At 38.5% G+C, this 20,167-nt stretch overlaps 3 protein-coding genes across 8 annotated transcripts; all 3 read right to left on the reverse strand.

Moving 5' to 3' along the window:
- Positions 1–435: 435 nt before the first annotated feature.
- Positions 436–9,113, reverse strand: LOC135583593 (probable galacturonosyltransferase 13). Of its 3 annotated transcripts, XR_010486709.1 has the most exons (7): positions 8,365–9,113; positions 6,660–6,718; positions 6,370–6,525; positions 3,313–3,900; positions 2,630–2,932; positions 2,042–2,161; positions 1,154–1,291 (listed from the first exon to the last, which is right to left on the reverse strand). XR_010486709.1 is itself a non-coding variant. In XM_065107712.1 (6 exons), the coding sequence occupies exons 2-6, from the start codon at positions 6,660–6,662 to the stop codon at positions 989–991; spliced, it is 1,353 nt and encodes a 450-aa protein (XP_064963784.1). In that variant the 5' UTR covers positions 6,663–6,718; positions 8,501–9,110; the 3' UTR covers positions 436–988. The 3 variants fall into 3 exon arrangements, 2 of the variants coding, with proteins under 2 accessions (XP_064963784.1, XP_064963783.1); XM_065107712.1 differs by lacking the exon at positions 2,042–2,161 and having other exon boundaries at positions 436–1,291; positions 8,501–9,110; XM_065107711.1 differs by lacking the exon at positions 2,042–2,161 and having other exon boundaries at positions 436–1,291; positions 8,365–9,107.
- Positions 9,114–10,985: 1,872 nt separating this feature from the next.
- Positions 10,986–15,420, reverse strand: LOC135612007 (formin-like protein 13). The gene is made up of 2 exons (XM_065107713.1): positions 14,635–15,420; positions 10,986–14,539 (listed from the first exon to the last, which is right to left on the reverse strand). Exons 1-2 carry the CDS (start codon positions 15,358–15,360, stop codon positions 14,024–14,026), a joined length of 1,242 nt encoding a protein of 413 aa, XP_064963785.1. The 5' UTR covers positions 15,361–15,420; the 3' UTR covers positions 10,986–14,023.
- A 533-nt stretch (positions 15,421–15,953) lies between these two features.
- Positions 15,954–19,849, reverse strand: LOC135612009 (SNAP25 homologous protein SNAP33-like). 4 transcript variants are annotated; one of them, XM_065107718.1, is made up of 6 exons: positions 19,393–19,849; positions 18,157–18,656; positions 17,836–17,929; positions 17,639–17,760; positions 17,451–17,548; positions 15,954–16,257 (listed from the first exon to the last, which is right to left on the reverse strand). In XM_065107718.1, the coding sequence occupies exons 2-6, from the start codon at positions 18,571–18,573 to the stop codon at positions 16,158–16,160; spliced, it is 831 nt and encodes a 276-aa protein (XP_064963790.1). In that variant the 5' UTR covers positions 18,574–18,656; positions 19,393–19,849; the 3' UTR covers positions 15,954–16,157. The 4 variants fall into 4 exon arrangements, with proteins under 4 accessions (XP_064963790.1, XP_064963789.1, XP_064963788.1 ...); XM_065107717.1 differs by having other exon boundaries at positions 19,182–19,848; XM_065107716.1 differs by having other exon boundaries at positions 18,157–18,650; positions 19,393–19,847.
- Between the last annotated feature and the right edge of the window lie 318 nt (positions 19,850–20,167).

Here is a 20,167-nt window from a genome sequence, read left to right on the forward strand (position 1 = left end):
TTGATCATGTTGGTCACTATAAATCGATATGTACCAGTCCGAACAGAAAAACCTACATCAAAATAGATAACTCGATATCGGTTCTTCTTGGGTTCTTCTTGGCTGCATCTCCATTAAGTCTATTGATCTCAACTCAGCATTTCAATGTTGGTGCCACCAATCATGTTGCAGCTTATCTCCAAATTTCACCATACGTTTCACATTGAATCTCCAAAAGTTGTGCCCTTTCTCCCCTCAAAATATAAAGAACACTGCTCTTCATGCATTCTCTATTACAGATTTCTACTTGGAGAGAAATTAGTACTGAAAACTAAAGAAACCTGCCAAAGTGATAATAGAGATCTGATTGCACTGGAAAAGAGAAGGCAACAATTGATCACATGGAGATGGACACAATCGACATCATGGTAAAAGAGCAAGATGACAATAGCAATCTAAGAAAAAGAATCAACTGCACATTTCAATATCTTATGATTTAAGACAAATATCCTAGAGTTCCCCAAAATTCATGAGGGGTTACTGTCAAAAGTGAAACGTCCATGACCTCTGAATTTAGAGGGCAAATAAAGAACACAAAATGTTAAAATTAATAAAGAAACCCAAAAAAAAAAGAAAAAAGAAAAGATAATCTGCATGAAGACAATCCAATCCTGGCTTCAGTATGTACGGGGCATGCGATCTGATGCTCCACCAGTAGTGATCTGAAGAACATCACTTGTTCCAAAACGGGGTCATGCACCCTCCAGAATTGTTTGAAGAGTTATCTTTAACCATACAAATACTGAATACTATCTTACAAAATTGAAAAGAAATTCCATGGCACCAGTAAGTGCAGCCACTTGATCGGACAGGTCCACGAAGAATCCGCTCATTTTGACTCAACTACTATATCGACTGAATTCTTGATTTATTCAGTGGTTGCTCAAATCGAGTGAAAACTGAGCTGTCACTGCATCTGTAATACTACCCTGCTTTATGTTTACGGTCTTTAGTTTTGTGGAAACCATTGTGGCTCCAAGATATGACAGTTCCTTATGAAGTCGTTCAAATAGTTAACGTGCTTTGTCCAAAATGGCTGGAGGTGCTTAAATCCAATCTCCAGCCATGGTTTGCATTGCCCATTGTAGTGTATCACAGCAGCCTTCCTCACCCTCTCAAGGTCTGTCGATTCCTGATAGCCCAAACCGAGCATATGCCATGATGGGTCTATAGGATGCACATAATTTCTGAATGCTATGAGGGCTGGAGGCAACGTTCCGAACTTCCACAGTGTCAGGTTTGACTTTAAGTTCTGCAAATAAAATAAAATTAAAAGGATACAAATTAGAAATTTCAGTCGGAAGATGAAGCTACAAGCTTTTATCTATGAAAAGAACTAGTGCATTTAATCAATTATATTTCTTCTAGCATCTGCAGGCCAGGAGGGTTAACAGGCTCGAATTCGGTGTCAGAAGTCCAAGGTAAAGTATATATAATTAACAATCGAAATTTTTATAAGACCATAAGTATCTTTATTGACAGTAGGCTTAACCAGGGGCCTAGGTTTCACAGACAAGTATAAAATTCACTTTGTACGCAGAGGTAAGATGTTTATAAAAAGGAGCAGAGCAAAATTGTGGATTGCATTTTCCATGTCAAGGAAGTGAAACTTGGAACATAAATTCCAACCAAGTACATCTACATTGCATCTGCAGAATCTTCCAAAGGAACTGTGAATCAAATTTACTATAACATTTTTTCTAGAACATAGAGAAGAACTATTATCTGAGAGCACAACAATTATCAACAGAGAAAAAGAAAATGTTATAATTAATACTTGTTCAATGACAACAGGAGTGGAACAGGAATCATAACAAAACCAGAAGGCCCAGAAAGGTGACATTAATCTTAAACTGTTTCCAAAAAATAGGTAATAGCAAGCCACATAATTACTCCTTGAATAGATATTTCAACATGTAATAATATGTTTTAACAGGAGGAACTATCTCAGATGCATGCAACACAATTGTATATGTCAAGATCAAGACTTGCTTGCTTGTACCTGGTCTGACACCTTTCCCATTGGTCTTCCTCCCTTTAGAACTTTGATTCCTATGGGCATTTAGGTAATCACCTTAGTCATGTAAAATTTTTTTTATTAACAAAAACAGCCATCAGGTCCCTGAATCATAGTAGTACCCCAAATTTGACCAAATTAGGTGCTTGCAGTATCTTGAAGACTAAAAAATTAATGCTAAGATAAAGAAAGTGCACCAAGGATGTCTTAGCGAAGCATAGAAGAAAAGTGGCATACATGATCTAAGTGGTTATTTAGAAAGAACTAATTGTAAGATTTGACTCAGTATTTAAAGAAAATTGCAGCAGTCATCAGGACTAAAAAATGTTTACTTTTCGAATACTATTTAGCAAAGTTGGCATCAATCATAGGAGAACAAGAGTAAACACATTTAGCTTGCACTATTTTGGTAGGACAAGAATAATTTTGATGGTAAGTAACTAGCTTAGTAAACTTAGTCCATCAGCAACTTGGAGTTCATTGAAAATTGAAAATAAAAATTGTATCTTTATGGTTCTTAACAGAAAGAAAGATGGTACAGAAAAATACAAGCAATGATATGACAGACAATACCTCCTTCACCCAGTAGTGGTATGTTTTTCTAATGCTCGTCTTCCTCCAGGCATTTAAATCAAATACATTCATCCCATATGCCCATGCACACTCATCAGGGTCCAATTCATTGGCTATGAGGGGATGTGAAAAGTTGAAATATGTCCTGAAGTGCTTAGCCATCACCCGAGTATCTTCACCTTTGCAAGTTTCTACAGCACCATTTACTTTTCCAAGAAGATCAATCTCCCACAATGGTGACAAGTCATGTTGAACAACAACATCATCATCAAGAAACACCACCGTACTGAGGTTTGGAAAGAGCTGTTTAAAATGTTATATTAAAGTCCAGGACATCAAAATACAGGCACACCAACATAATACTAGAAAAGTTGGACAACATGGTACCAAGCATAAAATTGTTATTTACGGTCTTACCAAAGGTCAGTACAGCATAAAGCTTGGTACTGGTCAGTACTCATTTTTTGTTTTTTTACTGATACCAAGCATTAGACATTGGTATGCTGCTTGGTATGTTAATCGAACAAGTTATTGAAATGGGTAAAAGTACATGTGTCAACTGAAAATGTACTCGCCATCCAAACAAGCATATATTTTACAATAATTCTATAACCTTAATTATCATATTAGCAAAAGTTCCATATAGCCAAAAGTGTCTCAGAAATACATACAAACTAATTTACCTCAGGCAGGTGTATGCGCAAATGGCTGAGCAGAGAAATAAATTTTGAACTCCTCGCCTGCAGTTTAGAAGCAAAAATCATTGGACTGTCACCAACATTCATGCCCATGATATGATTTCCATGATAGTGGTTTCCCACACCATGGTGATTTTCAAAAGCTTCAAGAAGAGGCACATTATCTCTTGTTAACCAGTCAAATTGGTGAACTCCTTTCACCTCAATAATAGCAGGGGAAAGAGGATTCAAAGCAAACCATGAATGCATGCTTGGATAAGTCATCTTGTCAGTTATGACATGGAAGACAACCCTTTCAGGTTGTAATGAAGATCTTACAACAGAGGTGACCACAACAGAGGCTGCCAGAATGTTATCACTGGCTACAACAAAATGGTGATACGAGTTATCAGAGAGCAAATGTAGCAACTCTGGTGGTGGCAACTCCTTACGAGCTTGGGCGTTGGATGAATACTCATCAGTCAAACGCAAAGAGAGACAATGCATGCCTTTGGGAATACTAGTTGCAGCAAAATATTTGTGCAATTGTTCTGCCAGTCTTGATCTTTTCACCTCCCTATCCATATATTCCATCTGCATATAAGAAACAAGTCAGAAAGTTCAAAATCCCAAAGAAATTCACTTGATAAGCTGTTTGTAAATTGTTTAGCATTCATATCTAGAAATTATAAAAATGATTGGAAGTGCCAACCTTTTCTGAAATTACAAACAAAAGAATATTTAATCAGATGAAAAGAATATATAGTCAGATTAAAAGTTGCTACCAGATTGCTTCCATCTGATTTTTTCTATCTTAACAGAAGGAAGTTTCATCTTTCTTCAATTTAAAGGATAGCCAAATTCATCTACGAGTAACGCTATTAATCTGAAGGACACCCTCAAAGAATTATTTTTTCTTTGTAAGTAATGCTATTTGTCCGAAGAATATTCACACGAATGGTTAAGACATACCATCATCCTGTACTGTGACAAACAGGTAGACACCATGTTCTTTAGGAAAAGACAGAAAGGCATATCCTTTTTGCCTGATATATTTTAAGTGTGCTGGATCAGACAATAACTCAAAGGCAGCACTGTTTATTATCTTGAGAGGTCATGTACTCATGTAAAGAGCAAACAACCTTCAACCTTCAGTTATGTTGGATCGTAATATTAGATTTGATGATAATATCCAATGTCATACATCAAACCAGTTGACACTTGTCAGATGCAAATGTGTGTACTGTATACTAAATGTTTGTTTGTATTTGTATCTGTAGATTTAACGTAATAGCTGATGGAGAGAATTGATGCTCAAATGAATTAAATATCAAGAATCTTCCTGTCTTTGCAAGCAATGCTATTAATCTGAAGAATATTCACATGAATGATTAAGACATGCCAGTTGAGTTTTCAAATATATGAACACTTGAGATAGATATGAGAAGACTTTTCAATCCCATATTTGCATATTATCAAACCAAATCAACTACAACCCAGTATAAGATTCTACTTATTCTTACATCATCTATTCCTGTGACAAAAAGGCAGATGCCAAGGAACTTAAGAAAGACAAAGGTATCTCCATTTTACCTGAGACATTTTCAGTGTCCGGTATCAGACAACAACTAAGAGGCAGTGTCGTTTATTATCTTGAGAGGTCATGTGCTCATGCAAAGAGAAAGCAACATTCAATTGTGTTGGACCATAGTATTAGATTTGATGACAATATCCAATGTCATATATCAAGCCAGTTGATACTTGTCAGATGCAACGTGTATATTATGTACGGACATATCTATGCTTCTAATATGTTTATATATGGAGATGTAATGTAGTAGCTCATGGGAGAATTGATGCCCAAATCACTTAAACATATCCACAATTGACATTTTGATGGCAGAAATTAGTACAGAAAATTTGCCCATAACCAACCAAATACTGAAACTATGTGGAGATCTGTGAACTAACAGTGAAGTTGACTTAAGCAGAAAGTATCATGATCAGTTCACTATAAGCTATATAAATCAAATCTGATAACCAATGATCTTTGGTCTAAGCAGCTCAGAGCATATAAGACAATGCAGCTGAATGATTTTAACAATACTTACGTCAAAATGTTATACATGGCAATTAATTGTCCATCTTACTATCTACAGGTCTATAAGAACAAAAGAAAATTGAAGTTTTAGTTTTTGACGATTACTGTTAATGGTTATCAAGTTCTGCATAAACATTTAATGACTGATTTTAACTGTGGTGGTTGAAGCCAGGGAAGACACATATACATTTACATAGGTCTAAAGCAATTCGAATACAAATGTGGGTAATGCAACCAATCCACTTCAGGCTGACACCACACGATGAATAAAAGAGGAAGAAGAATTAGGTAAAGCCAACATGATCCCTAAACTGCATCAAACCCACGAATGAGCAGATAAAAATTAATATGTCAAAGCATTGCCAGAGCAATAAAAATAGTAGGCAAAAGTAACATGGTATTGAGTTGCAAGAACATACATGAAAAGAGAAACATTAGTATGTTAAACCATAGCTGATATTTCACTAAGTGATATATTATGCAAAAAGCTCAGAATTGAAATAAAGACAGAAAGAGTTAGTAAATCTGTAATATTCAAAGACACCAATATAAGCATATTAATGAAGTAAATTATCTAAATGACTGCACCCATAATTGAAGGTCAATTGCAGAATGGGTATTATGGAGTAGCTCACATTAAATGAAGATAAACAACAATGAAATCCGTAAGAGCTATCAAACAACAAACCAACACCTAAACAAGAAACAAAAACAAAAGAACACCGACACTAACAAGACCAATTTCAAAGAATGGTCCCAAGAATCCTGCAGAGAATAACAAGCACTGGAATTGTTCTCTATGTAATCTCAACTTACTGGAAAAAACAATGACACGGTGAATCTAAATGAACAAGAGTTCAATGTTTAGTCAATCAAGCATGAACCAATTCCAAGAACATCTTTCTATTTGTCCTGCGAAGGAATATACCAAATAAAAAAAGAAGATCAATGAATATACATACCATCGCTTTCAACCTTACAGCAAAAGTCTTGGCATCATCGTGGTTATTCTTCAAGTCGGAAAGAAACTCACTGAAAGATCCAGGCACTTTCAGGCCAACTGGAAGTTCCTCAGAGTTTGCTTGGTCAAGTATCTTGTATAATTCGTTAGCAAGCTTCTGTAATTATGTTTGTGATTCAAATTAAGATAACATCTTGAGAAGAGAGAGAGAGAGAGAGAGAGAGAGAGAGAGAGAGAACTGTCCATCCACATGAAACCATGAACTAAATAGCAAAGAACAGAAAACATTACCATGGAATCATCACCACCCCGACTAAGAAACCTTGGTCCTAGCCGCCTCCCCAAACAATCTGAAACAAGTAACAAATTAACAAAGAAATCTGTATTAACTGGTGCAGTAGGCACTGCAATCTAGTTATGTCATATGGCACTTGATCAAATTAGAGGCTGAAAGCAGACCTAGTCAGACAGCTTAATCTTGTAAAATAGGATTTGCAGAAGTTTACTAAAACAAAATAGTAAAGATGTTGCAGGCAGAAGATGTTAAGTAATTAAGCACATATCAAAGGAATGAAGAAGCAAGACAACTGAATGATGACCATGTCAGAATCAGTTTGAATGGACAAGTATTACTAAAGCAATTATATGAGAATATGATTAATATCATTTTAAGCATAATGAATCTCAACAATCTGAGTCTAGTAAGTACCTGCTAATGAATCTCAAAGGCAAGTGGTTTAATAACGAACGAGGAAGACTTGTAAAAACAGCAGAATATAGACAAGAAAAATCAGCTCAAAACATGAGAACAAGGGGTGACAAGATGCCCATGTGCAGGAGAAAAACATAAATTGAAAAGTATCAAGCATCCCTTGCTTCTAACAGATTAGCTTGCTTTCCATGTGGCATACTGCTTCCAAGTGGCAGCAATGGAAAACTTCAGGAAGTATTAGCAGCATCAAGCAAAAGTAATAAAATTAAGGCAGCAAGGTAGATGCTTGAAATGAAAAGTAAAAAAGATCGCAACATTAACATTGCACCACTAATGGAAATCCATATGCAGCAATCAGCTATCTATGAAAGGAGGCTACCAACAAGACAAGAAGTATTAAACAACATGAGTAAGATCAATTATAGATTTAACAGCAAAAACAGTTGAAAATAAAAGATCATGCACATATAAATAAGTAGATGCTGTATAAACAAACATAAACATAGGTAATGTCAAGAATGAAAAGAGCATAATACAATAACTTCCTGAGATTCTACTTAATGCAGCTATGTAAAATCAAAGAAACTGACAGGAAATCATACCCAGTTATGCAGCTACTTCTCTACATAGTAACCATGTAGAGAAGACAAATGTTAAAGATTCCCTAAACTCTTAGGCCATAATTAAGCTTTTTAAGTACTGATGATAAAATACAGAAAATAAGAATCAAAATATATATACATATATTAGGCTATGCAGAAGTTCTATACTAGTATAAATCAATTAGTCAGATTCCAGGAAAGTAGAACATTGATAACAAAGTGAGATTTGTTCGGCCCCTGAGAAGGGCAAGCAATTTCTATCAAAAAATAATTAGAATATTTTAAATTCATACAAGAGCATTAAGTTTATGAGGATGCGATAAACGTATTGTTCAGCCGAGGAAGCTAAAATTAAACCTATGTCAAATCCTGGACCCGGTGTGAAGAATTGGGACACGTGAGCTGTTCACCAGCGACAAAGGGAAAGATGGGAGGGGGAAATGTAGCAGCAATCAAATTCAAAATCAACCAAATTGGACCAGAAGCAACATGTCACTATAACCAGATCAGCGTATGCGACAACTTTGCGACTGAAATAAAGAACAATGGCATGTTTTGGAATATCAACCACAAAAAGATCCCATCTTGCGACGTCAGATCCATCGTCACCGACACGACCGACCCAAGACATCAAATTGCAACCAATTCAAGAAACGGGCGAAGGGGGTTCCCCGAATCCTACCGAAGGAGGAGCACTTATTGACGCCCTCGAGGGTGACGATGGCAGTGAGGATGAAGACAAAGGGCAAGAGGAAGGCGAGGATGAGGACGGTGTAAAAGAGGGTCCGGTATGAGATGTGGCGGGCGGCGACCTTCACCTTCATCAAGTCCAATAGTCCATTGCTGTTCGATATCGTGATGCTTCTCATGCTAGGAGAGAGCCTAATCTGCATCGTCGTCGTAGCCGACACCGCCCCACCCGCTGTTGCACGCCGCCGGCCCTGACCACCGTCGCCGTGGCGGCGCCGGCAACACGAGACTCTGGCCCGCCGATGGCTCCAAGCAAAGGGGCATGCTACCAAATCGGCGGAGCAGAGGTACCGGCAGCTACAAGACCGGACTTTGGAAGCGTTTCATGATCCGGCATCGGGTTTCCAATGGGAATCAGAAGGAAAGGAAAGAAATTGGAGTAGGTTTCGGATTTGAACTCGCAATCAAAGCTGTATCGATGGGCAAAGATCGAGCTTTTGAGGTCTTTGGTGCTCAAGAAAGGAAAAGAAGAGAGAGTTGTTGGTGCCACCACAATAGAAGGATTTCTTGCTCTATGGAACGGGGAAGATGGAAAGAGGAGAGAACGGAGAGTGGGGGAAAACAAACGGGGGAAGGAGGGGGAGGAAGGGAGGGAGTCTGATGTTAGAGAGCAATTAAAGGGATTGGAGGTTTGACTAGAGGGTGATTGGTGTAGGAAGGAAGATGATTGGATTTGGGCCTAAATGATGTGTAATGCTACCAGTAGCTTACTGAGCAATATATACACACACACACACACATTCGATTGGGAGACTTGTCTGCAACTACAGAAGCAATATATACATATGAATTATCATCTTACATATGAAGAAGCAAAATATACATATGAATTATATCAAATAAAGTGTGGTGGTTCTCTTAGATTTTGTGGATAGGACAGGAAGCAAAGCAATTGAAAGTTGCTAAAAAAAAAAACATTAGGAATAATATTATTCTACAAAGAATGGGAGAAACATAAGGAGAAAATTGATTTGGTGTGGTGCATTGACACCCACATGATGGTAACATGTGACAGAGGAGGAGGAAATTATGGAGTGCTGAATATTAATTATTATGGGAAGGGGGATCAGCTACATGTGAATCTTATTAATATGTGGAGGTGCATTGAATTGGAAAACATTAATGAGGTCAGACTCTATCAGCCACTGAATTGAAATGATGATTATGATATATTATCTCTGTTCTTGGGGGAGATCATCTGCAAATCCTACTATTTGTAGTGTTTGCAAAAGAAATGATGATAGAGAACAAGCTCTTACTCTTATGGGATGTCTATTTGTCTATCATTGTATTTAGTCTATTCACAGTTACAGCATTTGAATTATTATCACGATTAACATATGTTCAACTCAGAGGAAAACTAGTTGGGCAATGATAGGTAATACACCATCATCATCTATCGACACGGAAAGATGTCACGTGAGACCCAGATCACCCTCAACTTATCTATCTACGAAGGTACGAAGCAAACAATTGAAAGTTTTCTTCTCATCCATGTCGAACTAATCGAGACATCAACCATAAATGGGAGGGAGGAAGCTTATGTTACTAACGATTCAAAGATTTTTTTTAATTGAGTTAATTGATAGGTGAATTCTTACAAATATATACATATATAGTTATAAATAAGCATGATGTTATTTCAATAAGTTCAAATATATTTGTCTTCAAACAAGAATATATGTTGTATATCTCTGTTACATCCCAAATAAAAATTGTGCTTCATCAAAGATATAATGAAAAATTGTTCAATCATGTAGATAACAAAGATATTTGATATGAGAGGAAATCATGTAACTTTATTTTTTTTTATGAGAAAGAAAAAAGAGTGTTGGATCAACCAACCACAACCACATATTGATGAACATTTTATAATTTTCTTACCCATTTGATTACTTTTAAGCAATTGGTAGTAGTGTGACTGACAATTAAGAAGCTGATTGTTTTGTTCAGACCCCCTCATCTTTGTTGACTCTGCAAAAGCTCACTGGATCAGTTGATGATGGAATGGAGTGGAACACTGTGGATGTTGATCTTTCGGATCTGTCTGACAAAACTCCTCGAATGAGATCAAATGAGGATCCATAACATCAGTCTCAGAAATCCATTTTACAGTGCAATCACCCTCCCAAGCTTTCTTAAAGGATGAAATGGTTAGTAGGATCCATAACATCGGTCTCAGAAATCCATTCAAGGACAGTGCAATCACCTCTCAAGCTTTCTTTAAGGATGAAATGGTTAGTTCCACAAATAACCAGTAGTGAAAGCCAACAAGAAACCAAAGAGCAATCAACATCCATCCAACCACGCAACAGAACCCCATAAATGAATGAGAAGGAAAGAACAGCGTGTTATAAATGCTTGTAACCATCACCAACGCACACCACAAGAATAATGCAATTGTAAACGGAGATGCATGCCTACCGTCATCCCATTTAGTAAGCGCTTGGCCTCAATCATTCAAATAAGTTACAGAAAATATGTATAGATCGAGACCAATATAAATGTAACAAAAATTTAACCCACACAAGGAGGAAGAGAGAGAGAGAGAGAGAGAGAGAGAGAGATTTGGACAATATTATTAGTTTAAAATGACATCCCCCATTGTGATTTCTTTCACCAAGGATACAACATGATGAGCAACAAGGAAGACCATGTGCTCCAAGAAAACACATCAAGAAATTGGGAAAGAAAGAACAAGAGAGGATGAAAGTGCCTGCCAAACTTACTATACCTGCAACAAAAGGACTATTGCAGCAAGGAGTATCCATGAGCTAGTTTCTGCCGCTTCTCTTCAGTTGTGGAGGGGGTTTGGACCAGTCGGGATGAGCCGCTTCTGGACTCCATATCTAGGATCTATCTCCTCCCAGGAAGAGGGCGGCTGTGGAGGAGGCTGAAGCTCGCCTAGTGGGAATTGGTGGCACCGCACAGGTGGCCCATGAGACCACCAGGAGCTCTCTGCACGGTGATGGTATTGGTAGTGGTGAGGGTAGCGATGGCAACCACGAAGATGGACCGACAAGGATTCATCTGAAGGTGCCCATGTTATCAAAGAGAGGAAGATGGCAACAAAGATAAGGGCCTGAGGAGTTGCAGAAGAGAAGAAAGAACACTTCATGGCTCTCAATGACCATATTCCATTGAGGGAAGAGTTGGAGAGCTCCAAGAGAGGAAGGGAAATGAAGAGAAGAGAGGGGGGTGGTGGATCTTAAAAGCAATAACAAGAGACCCATGAGCAGATGAGCTTTCAAATTATTGCCAGGGTCCCAAAAATACCAACGCATGGGGCCTTGCCATTTATAACAGTCCCACTCAAGAATGACACCAAAGTCTGTGTTGGGCACTACAGGAGGGTGGAATCACCTCTGTGATCACTTGTACTTGATCATAAAGCTCATGCCATGAGCTTGGTGGGTTGTGAAGTCATGGGGTCACTTTGTTGTGTTTGGGAGGATGGCTCCCTAAAGGTGGGGATTCAGGTTATGGTTTGTGTCTCATATATATATATATATATATATATATATATATATATATATATATATATATATATATATATATATATATATATATATATATATATATATATATAGGTAAAAATAAAATGATTAGTCAAATCATGCTAATCTTGCATGGCTGACAGAAACAGCATGACAAACATCTGTTGTTTCCTGGTTTTTAACTCTCAGGTTTGGTTCGAGAGTAACATATAAGAGCATTTGGTGTTAGTCATGCAAAATTAGCATATTGACCTACATGAAAGACTGTTGCAATTAGCATAATTGCAATAGTAGAGGGCAGCATTTATGTTGCTAGTGAGATTCCGATGGAAACAACTTTAACCTATCAAATGAGGACAGCTTATCTTCTACCATCTTTATAGAAAGCTCCTAACATCAACTCATTATAGACTTGGAAGGTCACAAGGCACAAACCTTCTGCCTTCTAAGATCAGCTGCTTAACATTCTACTTTATCAAATTGTGTTTAAATTCTATAGCTGCCTCACATTCTACTCTATTTTGCCCTGTTTGCCAAGCTTCCCAATCCTATACAAATTTTATAGATCAGCAAAAAACTGGTAGGAATATGTTGGAAAGTCAGCTTTGATATGACAGAATTTAAAGATTATAAATGGGAAAGGATGGAAATATACAAAAGGAAACAAAATCAGTTGATTGCAATATTAATTTTCTTATAAAGAATCCTTCTTGTTAGCACAATATTTTACAGATAGGAGTCTTCGAGGATGTGTTGAGAAACGGTGCTTTCTTAATGAAAATTATGGTTTGACTGATTATCCTCTTGTTATCAGATTCCCTGTTAACTTCTAGTCCTCTGAAATCTGTCTTTTACGCCTCGCAATCTCAATTTACTACCCAACAATTATCATTATGAGGAAAACCCACCTCTAGGAGCATCAGGTTCATACTAATATAATGTACAAGGTCTAGTGTTAGCGTCATTAACTAGCCTGACAGATTCACACATTAACTTGTTTTTGGCTGCTATTACTCCACTTTAATCAGTCCAGGTATATATTCATGTGGCAATGTGAAGTTTGTACTGACATAATCAGTTCAAGTGGTCAGAATATGGGAATTGGAAAAGAAAGACTTCATAAATTTGTCAAGTACAGTATTCCAAACAATTCAGTCCACTTGGAAGTTGGAAATATAAGAAATTTCCAGTAGTAAGCAGATAATAGAGAAAATTTCTATGAGTGCAGTAATTTAATATTTTGTGCGTGATCGGCTAACTGAAAGATAAGTTATTGGAAATGCTTCCCCATTCTAGAGTTTTCAGTTGCATGGCTGGACATCATATTTTAACTGGTGCTGAGTAGAAATTGTTCCTCATGAACAGACAAGCATAGAAGACCTAAATGTTATGCCAGTAGATTCGGGATATCCAGCTTAATAGTATGTTGGTTATGATTTTTCCCTAAACTGTTGGGTTTATGTGTTTTTTCTGCCAAAAGTAGAGAGTTGTGCTACTAAATGAAACAATTGATTTTCTTCAGACTATTAAAGGTAGACTTGTTTGACTTTAAATGCTCCGCGCGGAATTCATGTGCCCCACCGATGTATCGCTTCTCATAGCTAGCATTTATTTCATAATAGAACAATCGGATGCCCGTATGTCTCCAGTCTCTTCAATAAGTACCCAGTGTCACTATAAACATAAATTCACTACAATTTGATTCTGGTGTTAAATCATTGTGATAATTACCAGGATGAGATAGCTGTGGCCAACATGAATGTAATGACAAGAAGAAAATGATAACCCTGATAAACAAGCAGATCCTATCCAAGAAATTAGATAATCAGAAGCATGTTAATCTTCACACCACTAAATAACTAGTCCAAATAAATAGCAGTATGACAATCATTCTACGCATCCTACAGTACAGAAAACATAGCACAACAAAATAAAAAAGGACGTACCAAACAGAGGCAGCTCTTCTCATCCAACTGCCGAAAGGCAAAGGACTGCTAACTATGTCACTCCTAGAAGGCAAATAGATGAACTCTTGATGCATTTTGAAATGACATCAGTTTTGATGCATTCACTTGTTCCTTCTAATCCCTTGAATTACATTCTCCTAGGCTCCATTTGCACAGGCAAGGGAGCAGAGAGTCCCAACCTGCCATTCCGACTCAGGAACTTCTCAACTCTGCTACTGTTCTCTACAGAACCCTCAGAGCTCTTCTCATCTTCACTGATCTCATAAAACCTTTCTGATCCCATACGATCTCTTGCCCCGTTCCTTGCAGCTTTCCCACCTAAGCTCTTCACCTGACCATTTTGATAACCGGCATTGCTGAGTTCCTCCACAAACTGGTTGCAGCCGCTAAAAGAAACCCTTGATCTCTTCCCATCTTCTAAAAAGCTCACTTTTTTGGCAACCCTCATAACTTCCTCAGCTCCTTCACTTTCAGTCCTTCCATCCTCCACAAAAGATCTTTCCTGTCCACCGTTCCCGGCGATCTCAATCGCGTCGAGAGACAGCTGGTGCTCTTTGACCAACACCTTATCAATGAACTCCAGTATCCGGGCCAGTTCCCTGCTGATCGACCGCTTCCCTTCTCGAACGATCGGGCCGCTGCTCTGCAAGCCAAGCAAATACGTCCAAGGGGAAAGCCATCAGCGCAGCAACAGAGAGAAGAAACCCCAAGAAGAGAACAACCTTTCCTCAACCTCACCTGGACGGCATCCAATCGGAGAAGCAGATCCATGGCTCTCTCGGAGAGGGCTCTGGGGTCGGCGTGGGCCTTGTCCGAAAGCGCGGATCTAAGCGCCGCAACGTGGGATTTCATGGCGGCGAGGTCCTTGAGGTGGCGGAGCGTCTGGGATCTCCGAAGAACTAAGCGGCGGAACGAGGCTTGGATTTTCCGCGCTGCCAAGTCTCGAAGCGATGGAGCAGAAGAAGAATAAGAATAACTTGGCGGTGGCGGTGGTGGTGTTACTGGTCTTCTTTGTTGATGGTTTGTAAGAGGAGAAGGCGGAGGTGAAGCGGAGGAGGCGAGATGGGGGAAAGAGGACTCGAGGGCGGAAACACGGCGGAGGAGCGAATGAATGAGAGGATAAGCTTGATGCTGATAGAGCTGCTGAGGAGGAGGATGGTGCTGGTGGTAAGCACGACCATGTTGGTGATCTTGGAAAAGGGGATGAAGTGGGGGTGGGGCTTGGTGGGGTTTGAGTAGGGGTTGATGGGAGTCAAGAAGGGGAGGAGGGGATTGGGATTCGGATTGGAGGAGGAGTTGGGTGGCGAGGGCTTGGAGGAGGTGATCAGATGTGGTGAGAGACGGTGGTGGAGAAGGGTTGTGGGGCGAGCAGCAGGTGCTGTAACAGCAACAAGAACAGCAGCAACAGCGCTGATCTGTTGGGCTGTGGTTGTGGTGGTGGCGGAGGTGGTGAGGGGAAGGCATTGGGCTCAGATGGATGGAGAAGAGGGCGATGTCAGGTGGCTGCTTGCAAGGAGAAAGTGGACAGCGATACATATATATAAATATACATATATATATATATATATATATATATATATATATATGCATATGTATATGTATATATACATATACATACATACATATATATACATATATTTACATATGTATATATGTATATATATTTATTTATTTATTTATTTATACATATACATATATATATATGTATATATATGTATATATATACATATATATATATATATATATATATAATTTACTAGTAATAATAGGAAATCAAACGATTGAATTATAAATTTAATATATAATATTTAAAAAATTATACTTACATATACCAAGATAAAATTTTATTTTATAGTAAAAAAATTATCCTATTTATCTTGTTCAACTATCTGTTCAAGATACTAATCTCCCACCTGTAATCTAAAAATTAGGTAAAGATTTTGACAGATGATACTAAAGTCTTAGAATTAAAGGATGAAAATACACTAAAATCTGATTTGTGCGATCTAATATATCAAGCTTTTGTTTATGATTCAGCACAGAGTATTCGCACAACAAACAAGAAAAAAATCTCTGTAATAGAAATAATACATATCCTCTTGTGCATTCAAGAATACATATATAAAAAACAAAAAAGGAATTTACTAGTGCATCTGAGCACTTCAGATTTATAATACAGTAGCATAAATGTTTCACTAAAACAGGTATCGTCCATTCAAACCCAATGATCTATTCCAAATTGTTTGGTAAAAAAATAAGATCTATTTTCTAAGAAGTCGACGGCCACGAAGGTTTGCTCCGTGAACTCTGGTATTCATCTCATCCACGTCATCCTGCGCCCGGTCCAAAGCCACATTCTGCCTGCAATTACCCAAAGAAAAAGAAGAATGTAGTGTTGATAATGCTATCATCCACATAACTCTTTATTTTTGTAAAGAACTCAGAACGTGTAACTTAAATTTGATATGAATTTTTCGATCCGTATGATTCTTTAAAAACAGAAAATAGAAAGATTTTGTGGCCATCACAAACAATAGGCATCTTCGGTGAGATGCATATATACTCCATTCATGGACGTGCTTAGAAGGCAACTAATTTATAGGTCATATGAGGTAAGTATACGAAGGAAAAAAGGTTAAAACACCACGAACAAGAGTCGACAATTACTTCTGTCGAGGTCTCTGCATGCATCAAACTTACAAATTTCAGAAGGAAACATAAATGTTTCTTGTAGATGCTGATATTTCCATTTGAAAGGAGAATGATCAAAGAAGTATTCATCTGTGTTTGCACAATGCTTTATTTGAAATATGTTTTGCTTTTTGTGTGAATTACTCTATTACCAGCTAATGCAACTAATTTATAGGTCATATGAGATAAGTATACGAAGAAAAAAAGGTTAAAGCACCACAAACAAAAATCGACAATCATTTCTGTCGAGGTCTCTGCATGCATCAAACTTACAAATTTCAGAAGGAAACCTAAAATGTTTCTTGTAGATGCTGATATTTCCATTTGAAAGGAGAATGATCAAAGAAGTATTCATCTGTGTTTGCACAATGCTTTATTTGAAATATGTTTTGCTTTTTGCGTGAATTACTCTATTACCAGCTAATACAACTAATTTATAGGTCATATGAGATAAGTATATGAAGAAAAAAAGGTTAAAGCACCACAAACAAAAATCGACAATCATTTCTGTCGAGGTCTCTGCATGCATCAAACTTCCAAATTTCAGAAGGAAACCTAAAATGTTTTTTGTAGTCGCTGATATTTCCATTTGAAAGGAGAATGATCAAACAAGTATTCATCTGTGTTTGCACACTGCCCTATTTGAAATATGGTTTGCTTTTTGCATGAACTACTCTATTACCAGCTAATGTCCTACGAGAGAGGAGAAGGTTCCTTGTCATTGAGGTTGGAATTGTCTTGATGATGATAGTTTTGATAACATGTGAAGGCCTAGCACAGCAGATACAACTTGTAGAAAATTCAAGGCCTTGGAAGATGCCAAATTTCAGAAATATTCATGAATAGAAAAGGTCACAACTTACTTCTCAAACTCAGAGCCCATGTCGATGGCCATATTTTTCAGCTCACCTAACAAATTGCTCAGATCAGAAAGGACATCGTCTTGCTTTGCCTTCTCAATCTGTTGCAGTAGCCAGTAAAATAGAGAAATTAAATTACTGTTAAACAAAATAGACTGTTTAAGTTCTAAGGGATTAGCATCAACATGTACCTCGACTTTCTGGAGGGCAGATGCTGGTTCAGAAAAATGTTGAGGTTCTGACCGAGGCAGAGGAGCTGCCAATCCCAACCTCTGCCTTTGCTCCAGGTGCCTACTCCTTTCAGAAGAATCATCTATCGACATGTTGATAAGAAATGAGATCAGAATTAAATATATAGAAAAATGTCCCACAAATTATTTTAACTTACCTTTAATCGAAAGAGGTCCCTTTATTTTGTGTGTTTTCTTTGGCTTCCATTTCTTGGAAAACAATCCACCGAGACTTCCCAAAAGCTTTTCACCCTGAATGAACATGTACAAATTAATCAGAAAGGACATCCGCCGATAAGACATTAGCTGAAGATTAGGATACCTAAAGAATTCAAACTGTGGCGAGACTGGTTTCTAGAAACAAGTAATCTGACAAGCAAATACCAAATGATTTGTTCCTAAAAATTCTCCAATGTTTTCCGCAAAACTACCATGCTTAAATAAAACAGTGTTCACTAATTTGGCAAAAGGAAGCATACCCTACTAAGGTCCGGCTCGATGTCCGCAACAGCTTGATGAGTCCTAGTAATTTGTTCACCTTGTTGATGCAAGGTGACAAGAGTATTTGAAGCGCCTTCTCTAATTTCTTCAGCAATTTTAAGGCAGCCATTCAGCTTAATGGTAGTCTCCTCAGCCTTGTACGCAGAATAGTTTTGCAGTTCCTGAACTGATTGGTTCTCGATACCCCCTGAATCACGAAAATCATTCTTGTATTTGGCTTTTGCAGTAGAAAATCCGGAATGCAGGACTTGTGGGGAAGTTGTCCCACTTCCTTTGTCTTTGCTATCACCAAACCGATCGGAGTCAGGAACCGAATCAAAAGGGTTGGAGCCAGAAAATCCAGGTTTGGCATGTTGTTGCTGATTGCCTGATAGAGGAGTCTTCCACGTGCTCATCTTGATGTGAAATCAGTAATTGATTGAAGATGACAGAGATTTCGACAGTAGCAGTATCACAAGCTTGACAATGGAACCTATCGCTAAAGAAATTAATTACTTGTGCCGTCGGACCATGAACAAAGATACAAGAAACAAAAACACAAGGATGCAGATGGGAAAACATAATCACCAAACAAACGCGATAAACATGAAGGTGAAGGTGAATTTTATCATCAACAAGGTAAGACAAGGCAACATAGTTGAAGAAGCAAATATAAACAAAGAAGACAGAGAACAGTAACCAGTAAAGCAATTAAAACAAGCTAAAGTATTGGAGGCCACATCCAACACTTTTTCCTGCAACAGTACATCAAACAAAAGGGACATCGATTTGGAGGGTTCAAGGTCTTGGAAAGGAAACCCTAAATCAAGTATGGAATACTTGCAAACCTTAACGTAAGCTATAGATTAGACTAGCAAGCTCGGGGTATAACCCTGAACACCAGCAAGTACTCGAAAATACTTCACGATTACGGGGAGAAACGATTAAAGGCCCCAGAAATCCGCAGCAACCAAAGCATAGCATTTTCAACTAAATGGCAAGAACATCGAGGAAAGCGACAAACCTCGGATATCCGCTAGGGGGACGATTCCAAGAACCAAAACGATGGAAGGAAACGGAAGTAGGAGGAGGAGGAGGAGGAGGCAGAGGTGGTGGTGGCGGTTAAAAAGATGGTAAGAATTCGCTCCGCCAGGCGCAGAACACGTCAAAGGAGGGCTGCGAACGCGCAAATGGAAGGAGATCCAGGGGGTGGAGTCTGTCGAGAGGAACTATACCTTCTTCTTCGAACTTGCTTTGCTGAATGGATCAACGCGGCCACCTATGCGGGGATGGGAATCTGGGAGGGCGAAGCCGCCTTGGTTCGGTCACGCAATGGAAATGAGTCGGAGAAGTAGAAATTTGACCGTTGGGACGGACATCTTCCGCTTTATCCCGTGTTTTTGTTGCTTCCCGGTCGACCTGCATTATCAGCGGGGGGGGGCAGGGACGGCCCCACGAAGAAGCCAATCACAGAGCAGGTAGGGCCGCGAGCAACGTCCACAGGGAGATCAGGGACAGTTATAATTCTATTTGATGACGGGATCAAGCTGCTAATCTTCTGATCGGACGGTGGAGAATGTTCAACCGTGCTAATTGGAGTGGTTCTTCTAGATTCTGTGTGGTCTTGGTCAATGACTTGCTGTTTTGGTGGAGGTGAGATCAGATGGAGAAGACATGGAGAGGCTTTCATGAAAACCTTTCACACCATAAAAGAAAAGGTTTGTTTTTTGTGATGTCAAATCTGTTCAAAACCTAATGTGGGTGGGTCAGATTAAATTAGGATAATAAGAACGTAGGCGATCAATTCCAACCTGATCGTCGAATAACAACCCTCATCCCATATATGTACACCATTGTACATATATGTACAACCCTCATCCCAGGAGATGGAGCATGGTGTAAGGGAGGGGGGGGCGGGGGCGGGGTTGGGGTGGGGTTTCGCTTTTCATCTCCTGGTTTGATGCTTTAATCTCTCTCTATCACACACACACACACACACACACACACACA

This window comes from Musa acuminata, chromosome BXJ2-5, assembly GCF_036884655.1.
Source record: "Musa acuminata AAA Group cultivar baxijiao chromosome BXJ2-5, Cavendish_Baxijiao_AAA, whole genome shotgun sequence".
Classification (NCBI taxonomy): domain Eukaryota; kingdom Viridiplantae; phylum Streptophyta; class Magnoliopsida; order Zingiberales; family Musaceae; genus Musa; species Musa acuminata.